The sequence below is a fragment of the Struthio camelus genome, chromosome 3 (assembly GCF_040807025.1).
Source record: "Struthio camelus isolate bStrCam1 chromosome 3, bStrCam1.hap1, whole genome shotgun sequence".
Taxonomy (NCBI): Eukaryota; Metazoa; Chordata; class Aves; order Struthioniformes; family Struthionidae; genus Struthio; species Struthio camelus.
Window position 1 is genome coordinate 61,187,618 of NC_090944.1, and position 22,496 is coordinate 61,210,113.

General features: G+C 47.6%; 1 protein-coding gene across 6 annotated transcripts in view; it reads right to left on the reverse strand.

Moving 5' to 3' along the window:
• TRAF3IP2 (TRAF3 interacting protein 2) overlaps window positions 1-21,948 on the reverse strand; it is a 30,945-nt gene extending 8,997 nt beyond the window's left edge. The window contains exons 1-8 of one of the 6 annotated variants that reach the window (XM_068938061.1): window positions 21,724-21,842; window positions 19,250-19,353; window positions 11,182-11,340; window positions 9,765-9,851; window positions 8,769-9,536; window positions 5,475-5,664; window positions 3,004-3,179; window positions 1,433-1,521 (exon numbers count right to left, since the gene is read on the reverse strand). In XM_068938061.1, coding sequence (XP_068794162.1) covers window positions 1,433-1,521; window positions 3,004-3,179; window positions 5,475-5,664; window positions 8,769-9,536; window positions 9,765-9,780 — 1,239 coding nt within the window. In that variant the 5' untranslated portion in view covers window positions 9,781-9,851; window positions 11,182-11,340; window positions 19,250-19,353; window positions 21,724-21,842. Of the gene's footprint in view, window positions 1-1,432; window positions 1,522-3,003; window positions 3,180-5,474; window positions 5,665-8,768; window positions 9,537-9,764; window positions 9,852-11,181; window positions 11,341-11,594; window positions 12,924-13,053; window positions 13,164-19,249; window positions 19,354-21,723 lie in introns of those variants that run through there. The other 5 variants (XM_068938062.1, XM_068938059.1, XM_068938060.1 and 2 more) reach the window with 5 other exon arrangements.
• Between the last annotated feature and the right edge of the window lie 548 nt (window positions 21,949-22,496).

The window sequence follows — 22,496 nt, forward strand, 5'->3', positions numbered from 1 at the left end:
CCCACCTCCTCTATTTGTATAGCTGACCCTGAACGGTTGCATCAGAAAATTTTCTGGCTGCAAGAGTATACACTGCGTGTCAAAATTTAGCTTCATCTTGCAGTAACTTTTCAGGGTGTGTGGTAGCAAGTCTGCCAGGTCACTGATCCTGGAAGCAGCAAAGCTGCCTTCAGTGAGAGGAGAGCGGTGGAGGACTTCACAGCACTGAATATGACCAACACCACTCAGTTCCCTGCACCGTCTCTAAGCCAAGAAACTGGCAGTCAGTGACCACGGCCAGTGGAGTAAGTTTTAACTTCTCCAAGCTTTTGAGAGAAGAGTCATGTTCCTATCTCAAGTCTTTCTTTTCACCCTTTTTAAAAAGAGAGAGTATTTTTGTTTCCCTGCTTTGGGGTCATTTTTCTTTATTTATTATTCTGTACCATTCTCTAAGAGTTGCCTGTCCAGCAAAGATGCGATTAATGAGCCTTCTAGTAATCGTCTACTCTATACCTCTTTGATGTTCATAGCTTTCTTATGAATTGGTCCTATGTAGGACAGAACTACTAGAGAGAAGCATAATTTCAGGCTCTGGAAAAAGTCTTTGATTCAGGAAAATAAATAAGCATGTGTTAAACTCCCACTGAGTCTCATTCGGTTTAATGATAGCCACTTGCTTAAATGCTTTCCTGAACTGAAGCCAAAGAATGAAGGTTGAGGGGTCAGAGAGCATATGCATTTGAAATAGGAAAATATGAATCAAGATTTTGATGAACACTGAATCCCAGAGCCTCTGTGGATGGTTCCCTTAGAGAGGGCGGTTGTGATGAAGCAAACTCACGAGAAGCTAAATGAAACTCTGGACAGCTTATGGGATTAGACAGTAGGACATAAACCTTTTCAGGACAGCAATTTTTGAATCCTTTTTAAAAACATAATAAACCAAATGAAACGATGAGATAGGCTGTTTCATTAAGCTGTGTGAAATACATTGGTTTTAGATCAGTCTTTAGTAGAAAGGTATTCATATCCAAAGAACGAGCAACGTAACAGCATCTCTCAGAAAAGAAGCTGGCATGGGATGAACATGAAAACTGACCTTTTTTAATATTGCAGATCAAATATGAGGCAACATTAACAGAATAGCTCATGAAAACTCATACTATTGCCCATCTGGTACCTGGTGTCACTAAACAGAATTTTCCAGGGTCATTATTGAAACTCATTTCCAAGTATAAAATTCACTTAAAAATATGAGCAAACGAAAAGGCAAATCATTTAAGTTACAACTTTTAAATCCAAAGCCCAGTTCACTCAGTTTGTATCTTCTTTAATCTACAATGCAGTGACACACAGAAAAACATTTAATAGACTGTGCGCCCTACGCTTTTTTTAAAAAAAAGTCTCTTTTCTCCCCTGCTTGAAAATCATTTTCTCCAGAAGGAATACTTACAGCAGTTTGAAATCCATTCACAAGCAGGAAGTTCACAAATTTCATGACCTCCACGGCTGTGTCCACAGAATAGGTTATAAAGACCTTGCCTAGGCGAGAGACTCCACATGAATATGTGATACATTAAAATGAGCAATGTAAAGAGCAAGACTTCCTTAACTCTCCTTTTGCACTGTGCAGTGGGTCCTGCCTCTGTCTTTCTCGCGTATTTACAAAATGAACACGGGGTAGCGCAGTGGCGTGGGGGAAACTCAACCCCCTGTCCAGCAATTTCAATCTAGATTTTAGCTCCTACGGCTTTGCTGCCGGCAAACCCACCTGCAGAAGTTGAAGAGGGCAACACTGCTCAGCTGCTCGCCCTGTTCCACTGCCGGAGCTTATTTTTCCCTAGCCTGACGGCATAGGCAAGGCTGGGCTCTTGCCCGACGCTGGCAGCACATGCACCAGCTGAAACCAGCATGGTGTCCCCCTAAGCCTCATTTCCCAGGCTGAGAGCCGTGTCGGCCAAAGAGCCCTTACCCATCCTGTACTGCCTCCCTGGTACACCGGCAGCAGCAACTACCTGCGAGGGGCAGGACAGGGAGCTGAGGACAACAGCGTCTTCGACTGCCCCCACCATCGTGGAAGGAGTTTTCGTACTTATTAAAGAATCATAGATTCATAGGTCAGAAGAAGCCAGATGGTTAATCTAATCCAGCTGGCTGCATATCACAAATCACACAAATTTATGCAGTAATTCCTGCATCTAGTCCACGCAAACTGATAAAGTAGGGCATATCCAAGAGTGCTATCAGGCGTCGCAACTTACTCTTTAGGACAGAAAGCTGCAGTGGGACTTTGAAAGGTGATACGCAAAATGAAGAATAAAGGACAAACTAAAATCCGAGGAGAGATGTGGAGGGATCTCAGCAACAATATATATCACTCGCTAGCCAGCACAGCGTTTAAAAGGAAGCCAGCTTTTCTGAAACCTAACTTTCCCATAAGAGTTGAAGGGTGAGACTGCTTCAGAAAGGCTGATGCTCCTTGCAGGAACAGCCTTTCACTGCAGCTGATGCCAAGGGCCCCGGTGGCAGGGAGAGCGGTTCTGCCAGCGCCTGTGCCGCCCTCGGTGCACATCGTGGGCTCCCTGCTGAAAGCCCTCTCCTCTGACCAGTTCAGCAAGAAAGCAAGGTCAAGACTTGACATTTTTGTCTGGTTTGGGACAGGCAGAAATACTTTATCCTGAGGGTTTTGTTTGTTATTAGTCTTTTACTGTAAGCTTCAGTGCCTCCTGCCTCAAAGGGACATACTGTTTAGCAAGGAGTCATGAAAACAATCTTAGCAGTATTTATTTTTTGTAAACAAAATAACAGGCAATTAATGACAATTATCTTTTCAGGATTCAAGGGAATAATTCTGTTCTGCCAAACATGAACACCCACACCCTACAGATGTGATGACACTTCATATTTTCTTTTCTTGTTGACTTTGTGTCTTGATGCTGTCCCCCACCACCCCGAGCTTTCCCACCTAAAGCTGTCAGGCTGCTCTGTAAGATCTTGCACAGAACAAATTTGCTAACCACTTACGCAATTCCTCGGGCAAATTGCTCATTTTCAGAGTTCCCTTGGCTGCAGGGTTACTGGGAGGTCTTGGGACAGCAGCTGGAAATGGAAAATTGTCAGATGGACAACAGCATACTTCATCCGGTCCACAGGCATTGAGGGGTAGCTGACCATTAGGTAGCTGGTTGTATAACTGGTTTCTAGAACGAAAAGCAAGTGAGGATTTTAAACACATTTGTTTTCAGGTAAAATTCTTTTTTTTTTTTTTTTTAAAAAAAGCACATTAAGAACTTTATCTGTATAGGAGCTAAGAAAAGTTTTTGAAAAAATGCTTGGCTCGGCATTCATTTTTAGCTATTACAGCATCTTTTGAACTGAGCCCTCTCGCTACCTGGGTGATAGTCTACCACAAGACACAATTTATTGCAGAAGCAACATTAGCCACAGGAAGTAAATGCATCTCAGCGCTGAAAGCTGCTCAGTTTGCGATTAGCAGAAGTGAAGAACATTTCTGAGTGAGAAATAATGCTGTGCCTTGGATGTGGTTACGCACGTACTTGACCAGAGTGGCATGTGGGTAATCTGTTCCCACCATCCAAAGGGTGCTTCGTGGCAACTCAGACATTCAAGGCATGACAATCCTCAAGATGCCGCACAGGAGATGTGGTTCAAGGAGGGAAGCCACCTTCTAGAGAAAAATGGGATATGGGGACTCCGACTACCACTACACGCTCTGGCACGACTTGAAGTGTCTCTGGTTTTGGACAAAATTGCAAGTTTTGCTAAAGGGAAACATTTTAATTTCTTGACCAGCAATAAGAGACCCAGTGGGGTTTTCTCATATTAGGGACCTATGCTCTAGACCTGCAGTAACCTTGCATAATGCCTACCTTTAAAACAAATGGAGAGAAAAGGATGATTTTAGGAAGCTTAGCAGTTCGGTTCTTAGCGTACTTCAGGTTCACAGTCTGAGCCAATAAGAAGGGCAATTTTCAATGAGGTGTGATCTGAATCTGTTGGGCTGAATCGCTGGAGGAGTGTTAGGTTTCTCTGAGAGCTTTTCCCCACAGAGCAGTGATATTTAGTCAATCAAGCCCACTCCTTTCTTTTCCTTTGCCTTTCTTAAATGAATGATGACAGTCTGGTCACAGCATGTTTTCTGTTGTCACATTAAGATTCGGTTTATTCATTTTGGTACAGATGTTTTCTGTTACAAAATACTCTATAGGCAAATATTACCAACATATAACTGCTGTTCCTGGAATCAGCACGCAAACACCAGTAACTCAGACACAGGACAGATCCTGGATATTATGAATGTCTTTTAGAAGAGAAAAGTACCAAGAAAAGCAACACACACCTCATCAAAGGCCACAAAATTACCCTGTGGTTAATTTACAGGTCTTTCCAAAACTTCACCTTATACAACAAACATGTCCAAAATTAAGAGTCCATTTTTAAATTTTACCCATATATCCTTGGATACCAGGATATATCAGTGTTTCTACGCTTGCAAACAAACGCTTTAATGCAACTATCTCTACTGCAGTGACTGCCTTATCTTAATGTTATTTTTTTGTTACAGCCCATAAGTTTTCGTGGGCCAGAGGAGTGCAATCTTTCGGTCAGCTGCCCCATTTTGTTGCTAGTTCTGCCTGCTGTCTCAGTTTTCTGCCAGGGCTGTATCACTTAAAAGAATGTTTTTCAAACACAGATGCCTGTAAGTTTAGCACCTTTACAAGTATTTTGGCACTTAAATAAAAATGGTCACCTTTTCAGATGTGCTAAATACCTGCAGCTTCAATTTGACTTCAGGCAACTGAGTCTGGAGAAAACCCTGCACGGATAATGATGTCTCCCATTTCTTAATGACATGTTTTTAACGGAAGGAAGGTACGAGGCCTGGTAAATTAATATTTGAAAAACAGGCAAAAAGCTCCAGATGAGAGGTGCTAGATGTGAGGTGTCCTATTCCTACATGAGCGATCCTAGAAAACGCTGCAAACTGCAATGTAGAGAGATATTAGTGACAGGCAAGATTTTCTCCATTTTCCTCTGTGCTACAGAAGAGATAAAGTGGAAGTCACTGAACGCCAAAGACTGAGGCGTCCGAGGTGGGTGTACCGCAGCGGGGGGCAGACCGCAGCGAACCACTAAACTGACCTTTGCTCTCAAACAGGACAGCTCTAAGGTTTCAGCTGAGATATTTTCAACCCCTCATCTCTTTAACCTTCAAGTGTTTATCTTTCTTAATGTGTGCATTTCAGGGCACGCTGCAACAACATATCAGGTAACTGGCTTTGAAGTTCTTCAGGGTAAGGTCAGGCCCCTGCTGCATGTAAAATAGCAAATAAATAAAACTACCCAGTACTTCGCATAACCCCCTGCAAGCCAAGTATACTAACGTTACAAAGTTTCAGAATTATTGGTTAAAAGCCCACAAAATATTATTATAGGAGCTTCCACTGCGCACAACTCACTTGAAGCATACTTACGGGAATCGCGGATGAGCCGGGGAGGAACACGGCCGCTGGGGCTGTCTGTCTCCGGTGCCTTTAGGGGCACGAAGGTTAGAGTAATTCGGGATAACTTGCTGGGCTGGACGGATAACTCTCATGCAAGGTCCAGGAACAGGAGGAAGCGGCTGAGATGTATGTGCAAAATGTTGGTAAGGACTTCTGCCATCTGGGAGGGTGAGAAAATAAGAGCAGCAACTATCATTTCAACCAATATATTTTTGCTTCAGTTTAGGTTTATCAGCTTCCAGACAGATCCTCCTTTATTTCTGGGGAAACTGCAGCAGTTTTGAGGCACTTGCAGGGTGCTTAGTCTGAAAGAAGCAAGATTAAGGAAAGTTTTTACAGTTTCAAGTTTCCTATTTCCCTTTCACATATGATATGGTTCAGCTTCCCGCTGTGGGTTGGACTGTTGGGACAACTGACAGTTAAATATTGAGGGCTGCTTTGTCCCTGCACTTAATATGCCTCGGTATTTTTTAAAAATTTCTTTTTGGCAATAACTTGAGAAAAATGAATCATCCTAACATTCTCATGAAAGCACATGAAAAAACCCTGGAATGAATCAGTTTGCAACACTAGGGCTAAACAGACTGAGTTTATTGTAAATGAAAAGAGAAAAAATAATCACTTGGTTTGTTACTTCACTCTGTATGAATTTTCTGCCTAGCTGACCTTTTAAGGCCTTGCTGCTGGTCTTGTTGCCATCCAGGAGGCTACAAGGGAAGCCTGAAGTGAGAATTTTGCTTTAGCAGTTCTGAAAAGTCTTACTGTCACCAACGGTGTACATCATAATGCTGTTTAATAACTAATGTACGGTGGAAGTGTTGGCAGAGGCTGAAAGAGAAGGCAATCATCTAAGCTGCTGGTTTCCCAAACAGGGACAACTATTTTTTCAGTCTTTCTGCTTGCAGTTTTCATTAGGCAGCAGCTCTGCTCACTTGCAAGCTGTTGTGCAGAGATCAAAGTCCAGACTGGCAGGGCTTACTAGCTCGAGTGCTGCCTGATTATGGTGTTATGAGCTGGCTCTGAAAGCTGTAGTACTCAAACACACTTTTTTTCCTAGATGTTTTTTAAAATCTTTTTAGCTACTTTGGGGTCATGCTTTCCTTTTCCTAGCAGCCACGAGGGCTAAATTTTTTTAAAAAGAAATAAAAAGAAAAGAAAAGCTTTAGTGAAATCATCCAACTCCAGGAGACAGTGCTTTAAAACCAGCGCCCCCCCCCCCCAACCCCACAGTTACAGAGAGATTCCTGAGGAAATCGTGAGAGTTGGCAACATCCCATTTGTTGAGATTGTTGTAGGAAATTTTTTTTCCTCCCTCTCGGCTATTTCTAACAGGACATGTTGAAAGAGGCTGGCAGGACAAAGAATGAACATAAATATGGTTAGCGATGGTGTTCCTCATGACCAGCTCTAGGAAAACTGGCAGGGCTCTGGGAAGATTCAGTTTGGTTGAAGGCTTTTTAGGCTGGTGTGAGTTTCACCTGCTTCTTTGGGATCTATCTGATGCTATAGTATATTAATAGATGTAACCACCGCTGGTCCAGGCACAGCATGGTCAGGTATGCATGGTCTCAGGCATGAACAGCTCTCACATATAAATGTCTGGAACAATGGTCCCCGGGCACATAGTGTGGCTGAGAGGATCGCTCGGATTTCAGATGTTGCTTACTCTGGTATCACAAGTAGCAGGTGTCCAGAGACAGGTCAGAGCCTACGGGCACAATCCGCACTGCTGCTATTGCCCGCGAGAGGCATGTTACAACGCACTCAGTGTCTAGCTTTGTTGTTGGTTGCGACTGTCCAATAATCCTTTGAAATGCAAGGAGCTGCCAGGAGGTGATTTATGCTGTGCCTGGCATGTGAGAAACAGGAGTGTAGCTGCCAGCTTCTTGGTCCTGACCAAATCTGCTCCAGCCATCTGAGTTTGTTTTATTCTTTTTGCCCTCTGGATATGGTTGAAACACTAGTGATTTTTTTCTAAAGAGAGCCTTTCAGAGTTCCTGCTTTAAAACCAAATGCTCTCATTCACTCAGCGTCCTGTTTCTCACGATGCCTGCATGTGGACGAGGTAAATAGTGAGGGGTATTGTGCGACCAGCTCTTCTCCAGCTTACAGCTAAACCCAAACTGAAACGAGAAGCTATGAACAGAAGAACAGAGGACGCTCTGTGAGTGTTCAGCTGTCCCGGTTGATGGAGGTGCATCTGTAGCCCCTTCCCCAATACAAAGTCCCAAGATCAAAGGCGACAACTGAGGCTCTTGCTACGCTGTGTTGTACCTAATTATAGCACATTACTGGAATGATAAAACTCTTTAAACAGATGTAATATAAATGTTGTGGAGTCAACAGAAGGTTAAAAAAAAAAAAAAAGGCTATTAGAACAGGCCTGCAGCTTTTTATTACAAAGTGAGCCCAAAACTGGTTGGGGCCTCCTGAGTCTAACGTAATATGAATTATATTAAAACAATGATATTGCTGTTGAATGTTCAAAGCTCGCTTCATAACAGATAAAAATCTCAGCGACTGAAAAGGAATACTAATTAATAGCAGCCTGTAAACTGATTCGTAGTCTCCAAGAGCCAAAACACCCATATTGACTAAGTCACGTCAGCGTTCAGTGATACAATCACCAGCAGCCAGCAGCTGAGAGGTGTCCATTTTAAGTAATGAGCTTTCATTTCAGCTAACAAGAGAAAAAATGTGGATGATGGATGTCATGCTCTTTTTTTAATGTAGAAATAAAATACACGGATTAGTTTGGTCATAATGCTGGTAGATACTATTTAAAGGGATCAAAGGTAGACACCCATCCTGATTTTGGCAGAAAATGCTCAACTTTCTTTGAGGATCCAAGTGGGAGCAAGAAAATCTATGAAAACAACAGGAATTAAGTCAGTATAGGAGGCTGCTGAATGACTGATGGAAGGAGGAAGGAAATGACTAGAATATGAAATAACAGCAGGCAGAAGGCTGTATATGCACAGTGTGTGACCGACAAAAGACTGTTTCTAGGCAAAAGCATTAGCCTTCATCTGATGAGTAACTGTGAGCTCTTTAACTTTTTATCCAGCTCAGAGGTTCTGCATCAGCAAGTGCAGTGGCATAACCCCTAAATCTGGAAATATAAAACCGGATCGCAAATACATATTTAAAAATGCTAATAACTGCGTGCTGTGAAGGAAGTACAACAGGAAAATGCCAGCTTGGTGAATGATGGCTGTGACAACCCAGGAAAACCTCACGTCGGGGGTGAGCTGTGTCACTTACATGGGTGCTGCGGGTGTTGCTCTGCTGGGCAGTGGTGCCTGAAGCAGCCGTGAGCTTGCGATGAAATGTTGGGATGGGGCAAGTGCTGGCACAGAGGATACTGGTGATGCTCGGGTCCAAAAAACTCTCTGGAGATCAGGGGTCCTGGGAGGTCCTGGGGGTTCAGCACAGACACCAGTGGTAAGGGGGGCTCTAAGTGCCTGATGCCCATGACATCTCGTGACTGGGAATTGTATCCCGTATCCACAGTCACCAGCTCTGCTGGTGCTCTGTTTTCTGAGGGTTGCTGTGGCTGTAAACTCCTTTGGCTGCTGTCCTCAAGCGAATCCTCAGGAACATCAGACAAACTCTTGCTCGATTTACTGGAATTGTGCTCCGTATCAGCTGAAAGCTGAGCTCTCAAATGCCCACCTGATTTTTCCATCGCTAAAAGACGTGCCTTGGAGGGAACTATTCCAGCCATTGATTCACCAGGGGAACAGAAGTGCCCATCTTCATCGGGATCTGTATATTTTGACCATAAACTGCTGTCCAACTCCATGGCTGCTACATCGGATGGTGCAGGCTGGTGACGTGGTGGTGCTCTGTAGAGGCATGATGGTCCAGCAGTGGGCTGAGGTGTTTGAGCAGCTTCAGGTCCCCGGGGCTCCTCATTCTCCAGATGCTCACCAGAAGATTGTGAAGCCTCTTCCAAGGCACGTTCGACAAATGGGGACCACATCACAGATTCATCCACTTCAACTGGTACGCTTCGACTCACAAAAGCGCCTGAAAAAGCAGGAGAAGGAACAATGCAGACTGACAGCCATGCAGACAAATGCATATCGCTCAATGACTGTAAGCCAGAATACTTAAGAGCAGAGTATCAAAAAGCATTTATATTCTTTAAAAAGAAAGGCAGAAAACAGCAAGACACATCTGGTTGAATTTTGATGAAACAAGAAAGTAGACGGTTAGCTGGAGTGTGGCTAGCACAGAGTTACTGCTTGGACTCACCTGAGATGGAGGCCATTTCCAAGTTTTGCAGTCCCACTGGAAACGAGAGTCAACTGTCTTACTGCAAGGCCAGAATTTTCCAGCAAACTGGAAAACAAGAGAAAGTGCTCTTGTGAGCATAGTACAGTTTCACACGGTCAATAATCCAAAAATAACTCTATCTCAGAGACTGAAAAAGAACACTGGTTAGAGTTCTGGAAATCACATTTCGCAGAACAGACACTTTTATAGGATTTCTGGTACTTACTGTTCCTGCTGAGACTGGGAAGAAAAGAATTGCATGAACTATCTCTCTTAGGTAATTTTCTCCACCTGACAAAAGAGCAGGCTATTTAGGTCTGGAAATTTGGTTCAGAGATACTCCAGAGAATACAGTCACTTACAATATTTTACTCCAGACCTTCTAATAATAGCTATGTATTAGCTCTTCAGATCTAAACTTTACCCCACACCTAGCTGAGTAATTTTAATGCCAGACACTGCTAGTTTCCAACACTGTTGCTTATTTTAGCGAACCGGTTCATCCATCCTTTTATTATGTGGTTGTTGTTATTTCAAATTGTTGCAAATTAAAAGACAATTTAGAGACTTGAGCTATTGTTTCGATTTTTCCCTGTTTTCAGAATTGGCTTGGGCTCCAAATAGCAAAATCATCACTTCCTTTTGGGGCGCCTTTCAGTAAATTTGGACCAGCCAAATGATTCTTGATGGATGATGCCTCCACACCACCTTCATTCAGAATTATAGAAGCAATTACATGTGAATTATATGCTGCTGTTGTAGCATTTTGGGGGATGGGAAGTGAAAACCTTGTTACAGGGTTACACAGAGTATTCTGTTTATCCTGCACCCAAAGACAGAATCACAGAATCACAGAATCACAGAATCACAGAATCGTTCAGGTTGGAAGGGACCTCTGGAGATCATCTAGTCCAACCCCCCTGCTCAAGCAGGGACCTCTAGAGCATATTGGCCAGGATCACATCCAGGCGGGTTTTGAATACCTCCAGGGAAGGAGACTCCACTACCTCTCTGGGCAACCTGTTCCAATGCTCAGTCACCCTCACGGTGAAGAAGTTTTTTCTCAGGTTCAGGTGGAACTTCCTGTGGTTCAGAACTTCCTGTGGTTTTGTTCCTCTGGGAACAAAAAAATTCTCATTTCTCTTTGGTATGACCCCTCCTGCTGGGCCTGCTGGATTGCAAGCAAGCAGCTGAGCTCAGGTGGGAACTGGGAGCAGGTTGGTCCTGAGCTGAAGCTCGTTTGCCCTGAGCCCCGAGGCCAAGCTCATGAGTTGGGTATGGGGCGGTGATACACTGATGAGGCTGTGCCACTCCGGGTACCCGAGCCCATGTTTTCCTCAGGTTGTGGCACAGAAAAGTATCAGCACATTTGATGTTAGCTTGCTGATCTCTGCACCTTGCTCTGTCCTGTGGTACAGGGTACAGATTAGCTTGCTCCAAGCAGATTTGATCTCTTGCGTTGCACGATGGAGAAAGAAATCTCATGCTCATCTTTTCCCCAGCTATTTTCCTTCTATCAGATTGGAGAAGTCAAAATTCCAGGTAGGAGAGTCATCTGAAAAGAAGGGATTAAGTACTCAAGCAATGTGAATGGCAACATTTGACAACAGAAATGGAATTAAAAGCCTGATGAAGAAAGGCAAATTCACAAGAAGTTTGAGGAGCTTTTAGCAATCCAAGGATTTCTCCCAGCTTTAGACACAGTACCTTGAACAGAAAGTCCAAACGAAGAGCATGTTCAAACGACCACCGTATTTAAAACACTTCAGTGAGATCACAGAGAGCTATAAGTAGCATCCCAATCCTTACCGTGGCTCCCACAGCTCTTCTGTAGAAACAAAGAATGTGCCTCACTTCCTTCAAAGGAGGAAAGGAACACTCCTTCCAGTTAATCTTGGGGCAGGCTGGACAGAGCACTTGTTATTTCCAGTTCAGCTGGTTTTCCATGGTGCTACAAGCATTACTGTTTTGTAGCAGAGAAGAAGAAAATAATCCAGTGCAAGAATCTGGTCCAGCCCTGCACAGATCCAGTTCGACTCCCTCAAGGGATGGCTGCAAAGGGACATACATGGTACAAGGGCTCTGCTTTCCAAAGGGCCTTTCCAAAGGGCTCATCCTATCCCGAGCCATAACTGTTTGAGAGTATGGAGGTTCCTCAGGTCTTAGTAGTCTAAGGTGATAAAGTCACCAAAATCCGCTCAAAGAAGCCTCCCGGACAAAGAGTGAAGGCCCTCTTTTCAGGAGCTCTGCAGTCAGTTTTCAAAGCTTATTACAGTCAACTCTCACCCGTCTGTTGGCAGTTTCTCCCAGGAGTCAAACGTGGGTACGGTGGATACACATGCAGCGTGGAGGCCTCCTGCAGCACTACCTCCATCGTCCCTGTGCTGCTCTCCTCGAGCCCGACACCTAGGGACCTCAGCGCAGGATGCCCAACAGAGAGGCCCCATAAGGGCTCAGCAGGGCCCACCATGCTAAATCCATGCTAAAAAGCAACTCGGACATTTCTCCTGCGTGGCTCCCAAGCACTTCCCATATTAAACATACATATTTTATCTGGGCTTTCCTGTTATCCAGGCTATGCCCATCCCAGGTGGCATTCACATGCTATATGGCAGAAATGAGGCTTTACAGTTGTGCTGATCAGTCAAAACGACATATATGCCCCACTGAAAATACTTCTGGCATAGAAAATTCTGGGTATACCATTTACTGGGAAGTAGAATAAAAATTGTGTTTTGCTGCTGCTGCTGGGCTGCAATGTAAATATTCCTCCTCTGTGTAATTTAAAACCCATCTATGCAGAAGATTTACCATTTGTTCAAAATGCATATCCCATGTTATAACAAGCACACAAAGAGTTATCCTGGGATAATTACAGTAGTACGAATATGCAGGTAAATTTTCCCATGCAGCCATTAGTTGCACCAACGTAGCGACCACGCTGCAGCTCTGACAGCTACACCCCCGTGAGCACGAATACAGGCTGTCGTGCCAAACCGGCTCCTTTCATTACAAGCATTACAACGCTGGAAATCCTGACAGTCAGCTCACCACCATCATGCCTTCTTCTCGGTGGTCTGTAGCCCTTTTCCTTTAAGCCACATCTCTATGACTGGCCCTGCTAGCTGAGTCACTGCTCTGTGACAGGAATAACTGATGTTAGTCCTGACAGGAAAGGGAAAACTTTGAGCGCTCATAATCAACAGAGGGTTATGACGGGGACTCATGCAGCACTGTTCTTTTGCAGCAGTGGCAAAATGTTATTTACCTGGGAACTTTGCTCAGATGACTACTGTAGCGCGGTCAGATGATTCACCTGGACAATACAGCGTAAGGTCAAATTTACAAAATTCAGGGTGTAAAGATGCTGAGTGGTCCCCTGCAAGACTGACAGAAGCACCTGAGAAGGTTAGGTATGAAACCCAGTGCAAGCCATCTGCCTTTGCATATCTGCTCATCTAAACAGCTTTGTAAACCTGACCCTTAGATCACCTGGCCTTGAAGCGCTTGCTCAGACCTGCTTTGCCTTGTGAATAGCGCTGTCCGTTTGCTCGTGAGCTGACACAACAGCATCCTGCAGTGAGCGAATGACGTGCACTAAAGCAGCGCAAAGCGTATTGCAACTTCTCATTCTCCCCATACAACAGCTTCGGTGACCTGGCTGCCTGTGACAAATTCTCACTAGTATTCCTAATGGGCAAAGTCAGCTGTGGTGTCACTGGGTACAGCTCCACCTGCTTCATAAAACATTTTGTCGGAGCGCCCCACCATTAGATCTAATCGTTATCAAATATCTGAATGTGGCTTTTCAGAAACAAATTTGAAATGTCTGATATGTTCTGATATTTCTTTGATGGTCTCTGAAGTAGTTAGATCAAAATGCTTTGAATGCAGACCGTCTATACTCAACAGCCTTTAGTTTAGCACCATGACTCATTTCCAGCAGAGAGAAGAAATAGATTCCTGTGCCGAAACCAAAAGCTCAGTCTAAAGCCCAGTGAAATAAATGGGAATCTTTCCGTGGACTTTGGCAGATTTTGGATCAGGTTTCAGATGGGATTTAAAGGTTACTAAACTCCTTTGGAGATTACAACCTCCAAAGTTTTTCTACCTTTTTAAAGTCCCATTATTAACATCTGGGTATCCGTGAAACGTATCTTACACAGACTTTGTGAACCTAATGACAGGTATGACATAGGCAGACTAATGCAGACTTATTTTCTCCAAGTTTATTTAGTGTATTGATTCTCCCTTTTGGACAAAGGATTTCTGTTAAGATTTTAACTATTAAACTGTATCGCAAATGACCAGCTACCAAGCTCCCCAAATGGTTTACTGTATAATACTGTAAAAATTGCCTTTCCCATTAGTTTGACCCTCTAAAAGGATAAATGCCTCTTTATCTCTTAAATCAACTTCATATTTATGACTTCCTTATCTCTTTCCTGTGTAACATAAGCTAAACATTATGAAAGCTCTGCCAAATATCTAAGCAATAATAATTTGATCAGATAGGAAAGAAATCTGATTCCATCACCTATGTTTTTTCCTTCAAAAGCTGCTGTCTGTTTTTTTTAATATGAATTTGCTTAGACCCTGCCGCAGGATAGTTGGGCAGCGCAAGCTGTACTCTGATGCACACGCATAGCCCCTGCTCCCGAGGGGCCGAGGCCCGAGGCACCGAGGTGCTGATGGGTTTCACGTTAAAACAGACACATTAGAAAGGAGGAGAAGTGACTTCATCATCATCCTCTCTCAGTGGCTCTGGCTGGAGGAAGAAGCTGTTACAACAACAGAGCTCTGTCTGTAGAGATAGCCCAGAGGATAAATTAACCCCAGGATGTGCTGAACACTTTTCAAGCAATGCTGGCAGCCGTATTTGGATGGGAATGCCCAAGAGAACACCCCCATGCTGCTGGAAACGTTGCAGATGATTCAGAAATATTCCTCCTCCTAAGACAATGCTTCAGGATGTTGTTTCTGCTCTGCTGAAGATCCCCAGCTTTTGGTAAAAGACCCAACACTGAGCCCATTATCCCAGTATTTTATGTGGCCTCATGGTGTACAATTTCATTCATTTTCCTCTGACTTTTCTATTTAACTTCTCCTACAAGTATAGTTAAGCATACGCCAGAAAAATAAGTTGTTTAGGTCCCCAGTGTTGAAGAATTAGGGTAAAGGAATGCTTCAGCATATTGAAAAGTCCTCAGAAACATGTAGCCTGATCCTTTTTCTGGCACTGAGACCACTGGAGAATGTAGATTATGCCCAATCTCATTTCCAAAAACTCTACAATATCAAGTCATACCATCATATTGCCAGAAAGCTTCAAGAATTTAATATCCCCCCTGCACCCATGAAAATGCAGGAGATTACTGATAACCAGCTTGAGCTTTTGCTTATATTCCTGCTTATAAGGCGAAGGGGCCCTTCCTAAAGGAGTAGAGTAGCCAAGCCTGGACTGCTCTTGAAAACACCGAGGAGCCTTTATTTAAACAGCCCATTCGCTTTCTCTTCCTTCCTCTGCCCATACATGCAGTTTTGTAACGTGCATTAATTTAGCAAATACCCTTGCTGGGTTGGTGCTCAGTGAGCTGTCTGGCATACACTCAGCCTCCTGTGCCGAAACCCTTCCAAGCTCACTTGCAAGGGTTCCCAGGCTGAGAGAGGTTCTTCCATTTCGCCTGCCAGACAGTTTGAAGGGACGGCTGCCCAAACAGCATGTCCAGCCATGGACGGTCAGATCCTAACAACAGTGTCGTCCTCTTGCCCTACACAGAGCTGCCTTTGGCTGCTTCTGGGAGGCTTCAGGGGAGGGCGTGAATGGAGGGAGGAGCGGGGAACGAATACTTTTCCAGGTCAGTAGAGGTGGCCTGAGTATCTTAGTTCAAAGCAAGGGTCCAACTCCCCTGTCAAACATCCGACTGAGGCTGTGGCTTGTGGGGGAGAGGAAGGGTGCTGGGTTCAGGCCCATCTTTGCAGTTTTCTTGTGGTCGATTGTGAAATCCTTCAGGCATTCCATCTATTTTCCCAACATGAAGACTTGTCAAGATTCACTGTCCCAAAACACACGCTATCTGCTTTTGATTAGAAAACTTCTGACAGAGAAGAAAAAGAAAAGAGAATGTGCAACACAAGCATATCTACACTCCCAGGCACTTCCAGAGAGAGGGAAAAATATCTTTACTCTTTTGATAAAGGACGTATTTGTGCGCATTAGTAAAGAAGAGAACATGAGGATGAGAAAAGCACCTCAGCTCCCTTGCTGAACAGCACACAAGTGAAGGGTTTTTTATTTACAAATTATAGCATTGTTTCCGAAATAGCATGGATACGAATTAAGGCAAAGCTGAGATCACAAGGGGTGGGGACAGACAGGAATTCCTTGATTTCCAAACAGTTCCTGTGTACTTTGGCTGAATCATTTAAGCTCTCTTGTGCTGCAGATATCCATCTGTAAGATGGGAATAATTGGATGCAGAGTTTGCAAGCTGTCGTGAGGATGCACACACTGAGATTGCAACAAATACTCTTGTGATAGGGTCATGTAAGTATAGATAAGTGCATATGTACACTTATGTAAGTGCAACTCCTTCTACAGAAATATTAGACACAGCTTCCTTAAAAACAACAACAACAAAACAGACAAATCCTTTTAGGAAGAGCAAGTGCAAATGTGGGAACTGTTTTGGGTCTATAACCTGAATAAGCACAGTGAAGGAAATCCAAGCCGAACAGTTTTACTTCACCATGAAGAATTTTGGCTGCTCTCATCATGGACGCTTACCCTCCTTGGGTACCTTCCACAGTGAAGACCAAGGCACTGTGTTATGTTCCTACTCCAAATTTTAAGCTCTCTGGGACAGGTAATGTTTATTTTTACAACTTCTGGAAAAAGTAGAAAAATTATTTGAGGACAACTTTCCTCTTCAACGCTGACTATATGTTTGCTCTTACACATTTCCTGCAGCCCTAGCACAGAAGTCTACACATGCCAGGAAAACGGGGGGACATAATTCCAACCCTTCCTGTGTGACAAACATCACGTTCTCTTTTGCAGCATCGAAGTCGCTTCACTGGCCTATCAGTGGGGCAACAGCTAGATCACAGCAGATATTTTTAACCTTTTCAGTGCAGACTTCGACATACATATAACAGAAATTCTAGACCATAAATAGGAAGACATTAGAAGTGCAACACCCTGAGCCAGGAGCCAAACAGGCATCGCAAATAGAGGCGGAATTCCCAGCCAGTTTTCTAGTATTCACTAAAAATGAAAATATCTGTAGTGATTTCAGATATCCACTTATAAACATCTTAAAAATACATTAGTTTTCCAGAGAGTATTTCCCACCCACCTCTGATGCAGATAAAACTTCCATAGGCACTAAATAGCCCCAAACTTGGGATATGCCTCATCCCTGGTATATCTGAAAATCCTGACACATAACCACTCTTAGCAGGCACAAATTATGGGACAGCTGAGTAGGGCTGGAGGGGGGGAACCGCGCTGCTGGCTGTATCCCCAGGGCAGCCTGACCAGAAAGTGCTGCCTGGAGCCTCCGCGACAGGAACAAATTGTCCCAGGAGCAGCAAAAGCCTGGTTTCCACTAGCTTTGTGCCTTATGTCAGATGCTCCGGTTCCTAATAAGGACAGAGCTCCAGCGTTTCCCACGGCCGACGGGCTCGTGCTCTCCAACGCCACTCGCCTCTCCCTGCCGCGGGGGCTGCCGGCTGCGCGGAGGACGCGGGGCTCGGCCGCGTCTCCCTCGGTCGGCGTCATAACCGCCCCTCTGTCACGCTCAGCGCTTTGCTTTTGCCAGGCGTGCAGAAATGTATCATCCTGTCTGTCAGACACGTACCCTCCACCAAATTTCAAAAGCCACCAGTGGTGGTCGGGGCGGGGGACGCGGGGGGGGCGGCGCACTGTTTCTTTCCTTTACAAAACAAAAAAATAAAATAATTTTTTAAGTACAGCATGCTTCAGAACAGCCCTCCGCAACGGCAAGCCTGACGGCATCGCGGGCAAAAGCGCAAGCGGCCGGCGCTGGCCGGCCAGCCCGAGGCGCTGCGGGCGCTCCTCGAGGCAGGCGCCCCGCCGCAGGCCGCCGGCAGGCTCCTGCCGCCCGCCGCGAGCCCCCGCCGCCGCTCGCCGCTCCTCCGAAGCGTGCGACGGCGTTGCTGAAGGGCACCCACGGGCTTGCCCAAGATAAAACACGCATTTAAAAAGCAGCAGAGCTCAGAAGGCCTGCCCACTCCCCCCACCCCCGGTCCCCTCGCCCCGGCTTGGGTTTACAGGGAACAAGCACAGAGCGGGACCAGGCACCATCACCTTAACTCTGACCGCTGACGGGGGATTCGAAAAGATATTTTCGCTGCCTTGACTCGGCGCCATCGAGGCAAGTGGGGCTGGCAGGCGTCACCTGGTGAGCCGGGACGCGGCCGCACGCAGGGGCCCGTGAAGGGAGCACCCCAAGGACCCACAAAGGAAAAAAAAAAAAAACCAAAACCCTGAAAAGATTTTCTTCTACGAGCCGCCAAGGCAAGGTATAGATATTCCCCACCACCACAGGGCCCAGCGCCGCGGCTCCCCGCCTCACGCCCCGCAGGCGACGCAGCCGCCCTGGCCTAAGATGGCAGCGCGGGCCCGAGGCCTGCCGGGGTTTGCAGGGGCCGGGAGGTTCTGGCCTGCCGGGAGGCGGCGGAGAGGCGAGACGGGTGGTGAAGCGTTAGGCAGCCAGCGCCCTGAACGGCTCCATTAACGCCCCCAAAGAAAAGCATGAGTGCAAGTTGGGGCACCCTCACCCGGAAGAAACGCGCTCAGCTCGGCTCGGGCCTGCCCTTCCCGCGCCAGCCCCGCGCAGACCGGGTCTCCGGTCCCCCCCCCCCCGAATCGCGCCCTCGCCCCGGAGGGCAAGAGGGCACCCGGCAGGCGAGCGGTGGGGCCGAGGCCAAGGCCGCCGCGTGGGGCCCACGGCGGCCCCGTGGGGCCCATGGCGGCCCCGGGCGGGTTTGGGCGCCTGGGCCAGGAGGAGCCGGGCTCGGACCCAGCTTAGAGGGGCACGTCCAGGCAGCTAGGTTAACACGCAGGACGACGTTTCGATACCAGGCGTGTCCGTTCCCAGCGTTTACCCCCGCGATTCGCCTGATTAAATTAAAAAAAAAAACAAAAAAACCAACAACAAAAAACCCCCAAAACCCCAAACCAGGCATGCAGTGAAATGGCTGAAACATGTTGTAACCATCTGTGAAACTCAGGCTATCATTACCGAGGGGGGGGGGGGGAAGGGGGGGGGAGGGGAACAAAACCGGAGAGAGAGAGAGAGAGAGAGAGAGAGAGAGAGAAATTTGAGGGAACAACCCCCCCGCCACCCGCCCCAGACACGCAAACCAAGAAACGAAAGTGGGTCACCAGCCAACCGCAAACAGGGACCGAAAACAGCAGCGCCCTTCACGCTTCCTACCTTGAAGGTGAAAGAGGCTCAGGCCAAGCCGCCCCAGGGAGCTGAAAGGGGCTGGGGTGTCTCCGACCCAACTCCTTCGCTCTGCGCGCGTCCGGGCCGCTCTCCTTGGCCAGGAGATATAAATATATATATATATATTTATATGTGTGTGTGTTTGTGTGTGTGCATATATATATATATATATATATTTTTTTTTTTTTTTTCTTCCCCCTCTCTCTTTCCTCCTTTTACGACACCCTCCCTCCGCCTCGCCCAGGTGAGCTGCAGGACAGGCTCGGCAGCAGGAAGAGGAAGGCGCAAAGGGATGATGAGGAGCGGGAAGGCTGCGTCTGCGGCCGGCGGCGAGCCACGCAGCGGAGCAGAGCCGCCCCGGAGCGCCGGCGGCCCGTGGGAGCGCGAAGGCTGCGCGTCTCCCTTCCCCGCCGCCCCGTCCCCTCCGAGAGGCGGCCGGGCTGCTTCTGTTTGAACCCTATGGGCAAAGGGCTGCAGGGGAAACCCAGCGCGATTCCTGAACAATGATGTGCAGTGTCCCAGGAAAACTCATCCTCCTCCTTTTTTTTAAAAAAAAAAAAAAACAAAAAAAAACTCGGTTACTTATCGTCAATTCCCCGAGTGTGATTCAGACTACCAAGGAGGGGAAGGAAAAAAAAAAATCGCGTGATGAGTGTGAAAGTTATACAAAGTATGAAAACAATTTCTTGTCTTTTTTTTTTTTTTTACAGTCAGACTTTTAAATGCTTCCAGGCTTTTCGCTGAGCTCCTGAGGAGCACAAGCTCACTTTTACACAAGCTGCAATCCCTACACCTTCGCGTAACCCCAGCGGGAACAGCACGGCGCGATGGGTTTTTAAGCCACCCGATAAATCACGCTGCGTGCTCAGGCAGCGCCAGGCTGCTCGCCACGACCACGTCCCCGCGCTGGCTGGCGTTGCGCGTCCCGGGGCTGCAAAGCTTTCACGACTTCCCTGCGCCCTACGTCTCGCTGTCCAGGAGCTCTTCCTGATCCCGAGCCTGCGTTGGCTTAATTTTAACCCTCGCAGGAGCCTGCCTCACAGGTCCTGGCTGCGGGCTTGTGCGCCGCTCTGGGCGATCCCTGTCCGCCTCGCCCCGCAGACATTTATAGGCTGCCGTCGCGCACGCCCTTAACGCTTGACCAGCCAGCCTGCGCGCGCGGAGCTGCTTAAATCGCCCCCTGAAGTCAGTCGCTTCAGCGTTGCCTTCCTCTCTCATTCCTGGGCAGCAGCAGCAGAGGAGAGAGCCGCCGCCGCCACCCGCCGCGTCCCCCGGTGTCCTCCCGCGGGGGGACGAAGCGGCACCCGCCGGGCCCTTTGCTCTCTCCCTGCTCCCCGTGAAATTTCGGCTCGCCGGTTGCCAACTGAGCGCCGGGGCGGCCCGGGGCCCTCTTCCCTACTCGCCTCCCCCCCAACCGGCCGGGGCGCTGCTTGTGCTCACAAGGCTGAATCCCAAATAACTCTCTGCTAGTAGTTTCTTCCCTCAGAAGAGCATTAGCTCTCTAGCTTTTAATGCCCGTGGCAGCGGGGAAAAAAACGTGTCCCCTTGGCTGCCCACAAACGGCCCAGGCTTTCCGCTGCCCGAGGCAGCTGCCCAGCTCTGCCAGGGGGCCGCAGCCGGCCCCGGGGGCCAGGAGCGGCCCTGCTCCCGCGGCCCTTTTCACATCAGCTCGCCTTTTAAACCCTCTGGTTGCAACCCAAACCCAGCGTTTCTGCTGCAGGGCCAACGGCGGCGTTTTTAGCCAGGCCGCTTTTGTCAGGGGAAAGGGGGCTCTGCTCCCAGCCCCTTCCAAAACTGGTGTTACAAGGTGCACGCCTGGTGAACGCAGAGCTACAGCAAGGCAGACGCCGGCCGCAGCTGCCCGGCCGGGGCGCGCAGGGCGCCCGGCGCAAGTGACGCGGCCCTGGGCTGGGGGCTCTCCGCTTCCCGGCCGGCTGCATCCTGGCGGTGACTCACTCAGGCAAGCTCGGCCCGATGCCGTATTCACTCACTTATAAAAAAGACAGGAATTTGCTGCAAAAACTGAGAGAGGCTGGTTTCTGTTCCTGTCAAGGGAGGGGAAAAAACAGGAGGTAGGAGCCCTCCCTGGTCTCCTCCGGCTTGGCCAGGGCGCGAGGGCGGAGGGAGGGAAAGCGGGCGCGCTGACGAGCGGGACGCTTCCCTTTCCTTGCAGGCGGCAGAGGCGAGGAGGAGACGAGCGAGCGCATCAGCAGAGCCAAGCGTAATGGGCATCCGCATCGCCGTTTAGCTGGCGCGACGGCCTGCGCAGGCAGAAGGGGACGCGTAGCCGTCGTCCCCGCAGCGCGCGTTAAGCGCCTCTCCTTCTCAAGGGCGAAACGTTTCCCAGTTACGCGCACGCAGGGTACTTCTTTGGCAGCCCGACCGCCGACCCTCCCAAACCCAGCCCCCAGGCTCGCTCCTCTCGTAGCGAACTTGGGCAGACACCGCGTAACGTTACTTACAAGCCCCTGACAGACTTGGCTCCGAAAGCATCAAGCAGCCAGGGCTCCTCAGCCGCTGCGGCATTGCGGCAGCGAAAGGGTCGCGCGGGTCGGGAGCCGCGCGCGCACGGGCCGGCGCCGGGAGCTCTCGGATGACAGCCAGCAGCCCGAAACGTCCAGGGGAAGACGTCTCGCGAGGAGCTGACAGCTGCCTGCTGGCCGCCCGCAGCCTCTCTGACCCTGCGCGAGGGGAAATGGCAGCCAGCAGATGAAAACGATTCGCAGCTTCTTGTGGCCCCTTCATGGTTTCCCTTCTGTTACTATGGAAATGCACACGGGTTGGCAGAAGAAAAGGTATAAGCACGCACACAGAGAAACAAAGTGCAATGTATCTTTAAAAAAAAAAACAAAAAAAAAACAGATTAGAGATTTTAAAGAAGTGCGAGGAGCAGTTACAAAGCCTCTCTACTCCTTCTCCAGCTTTCCTTTTCTTTCTTTTTTAAAGGATCGTTGGAAACATTACTATTGCTTTTATGAATGCAGTTGTAGCTTGGGGCCTAATATCACAATATGGCAGAGCTGCTTCTGAAGGCAGGATGCTGCAGTGAGAACGTAATAGTCCTGCCGGCTGCTCTTGCAGGATCGGACCCAATAGAGGAATGATTGATCTATGAAAAAAATACATCAGGTAAAAAAGTTTGCATTTCAGTTTACCTGTGACTTGCTGTCTACATCCCCCCCCACCCCAGTAGTATTTTATTCTTGCACAGGCTGCAGCATCAGTCCCTGTTATT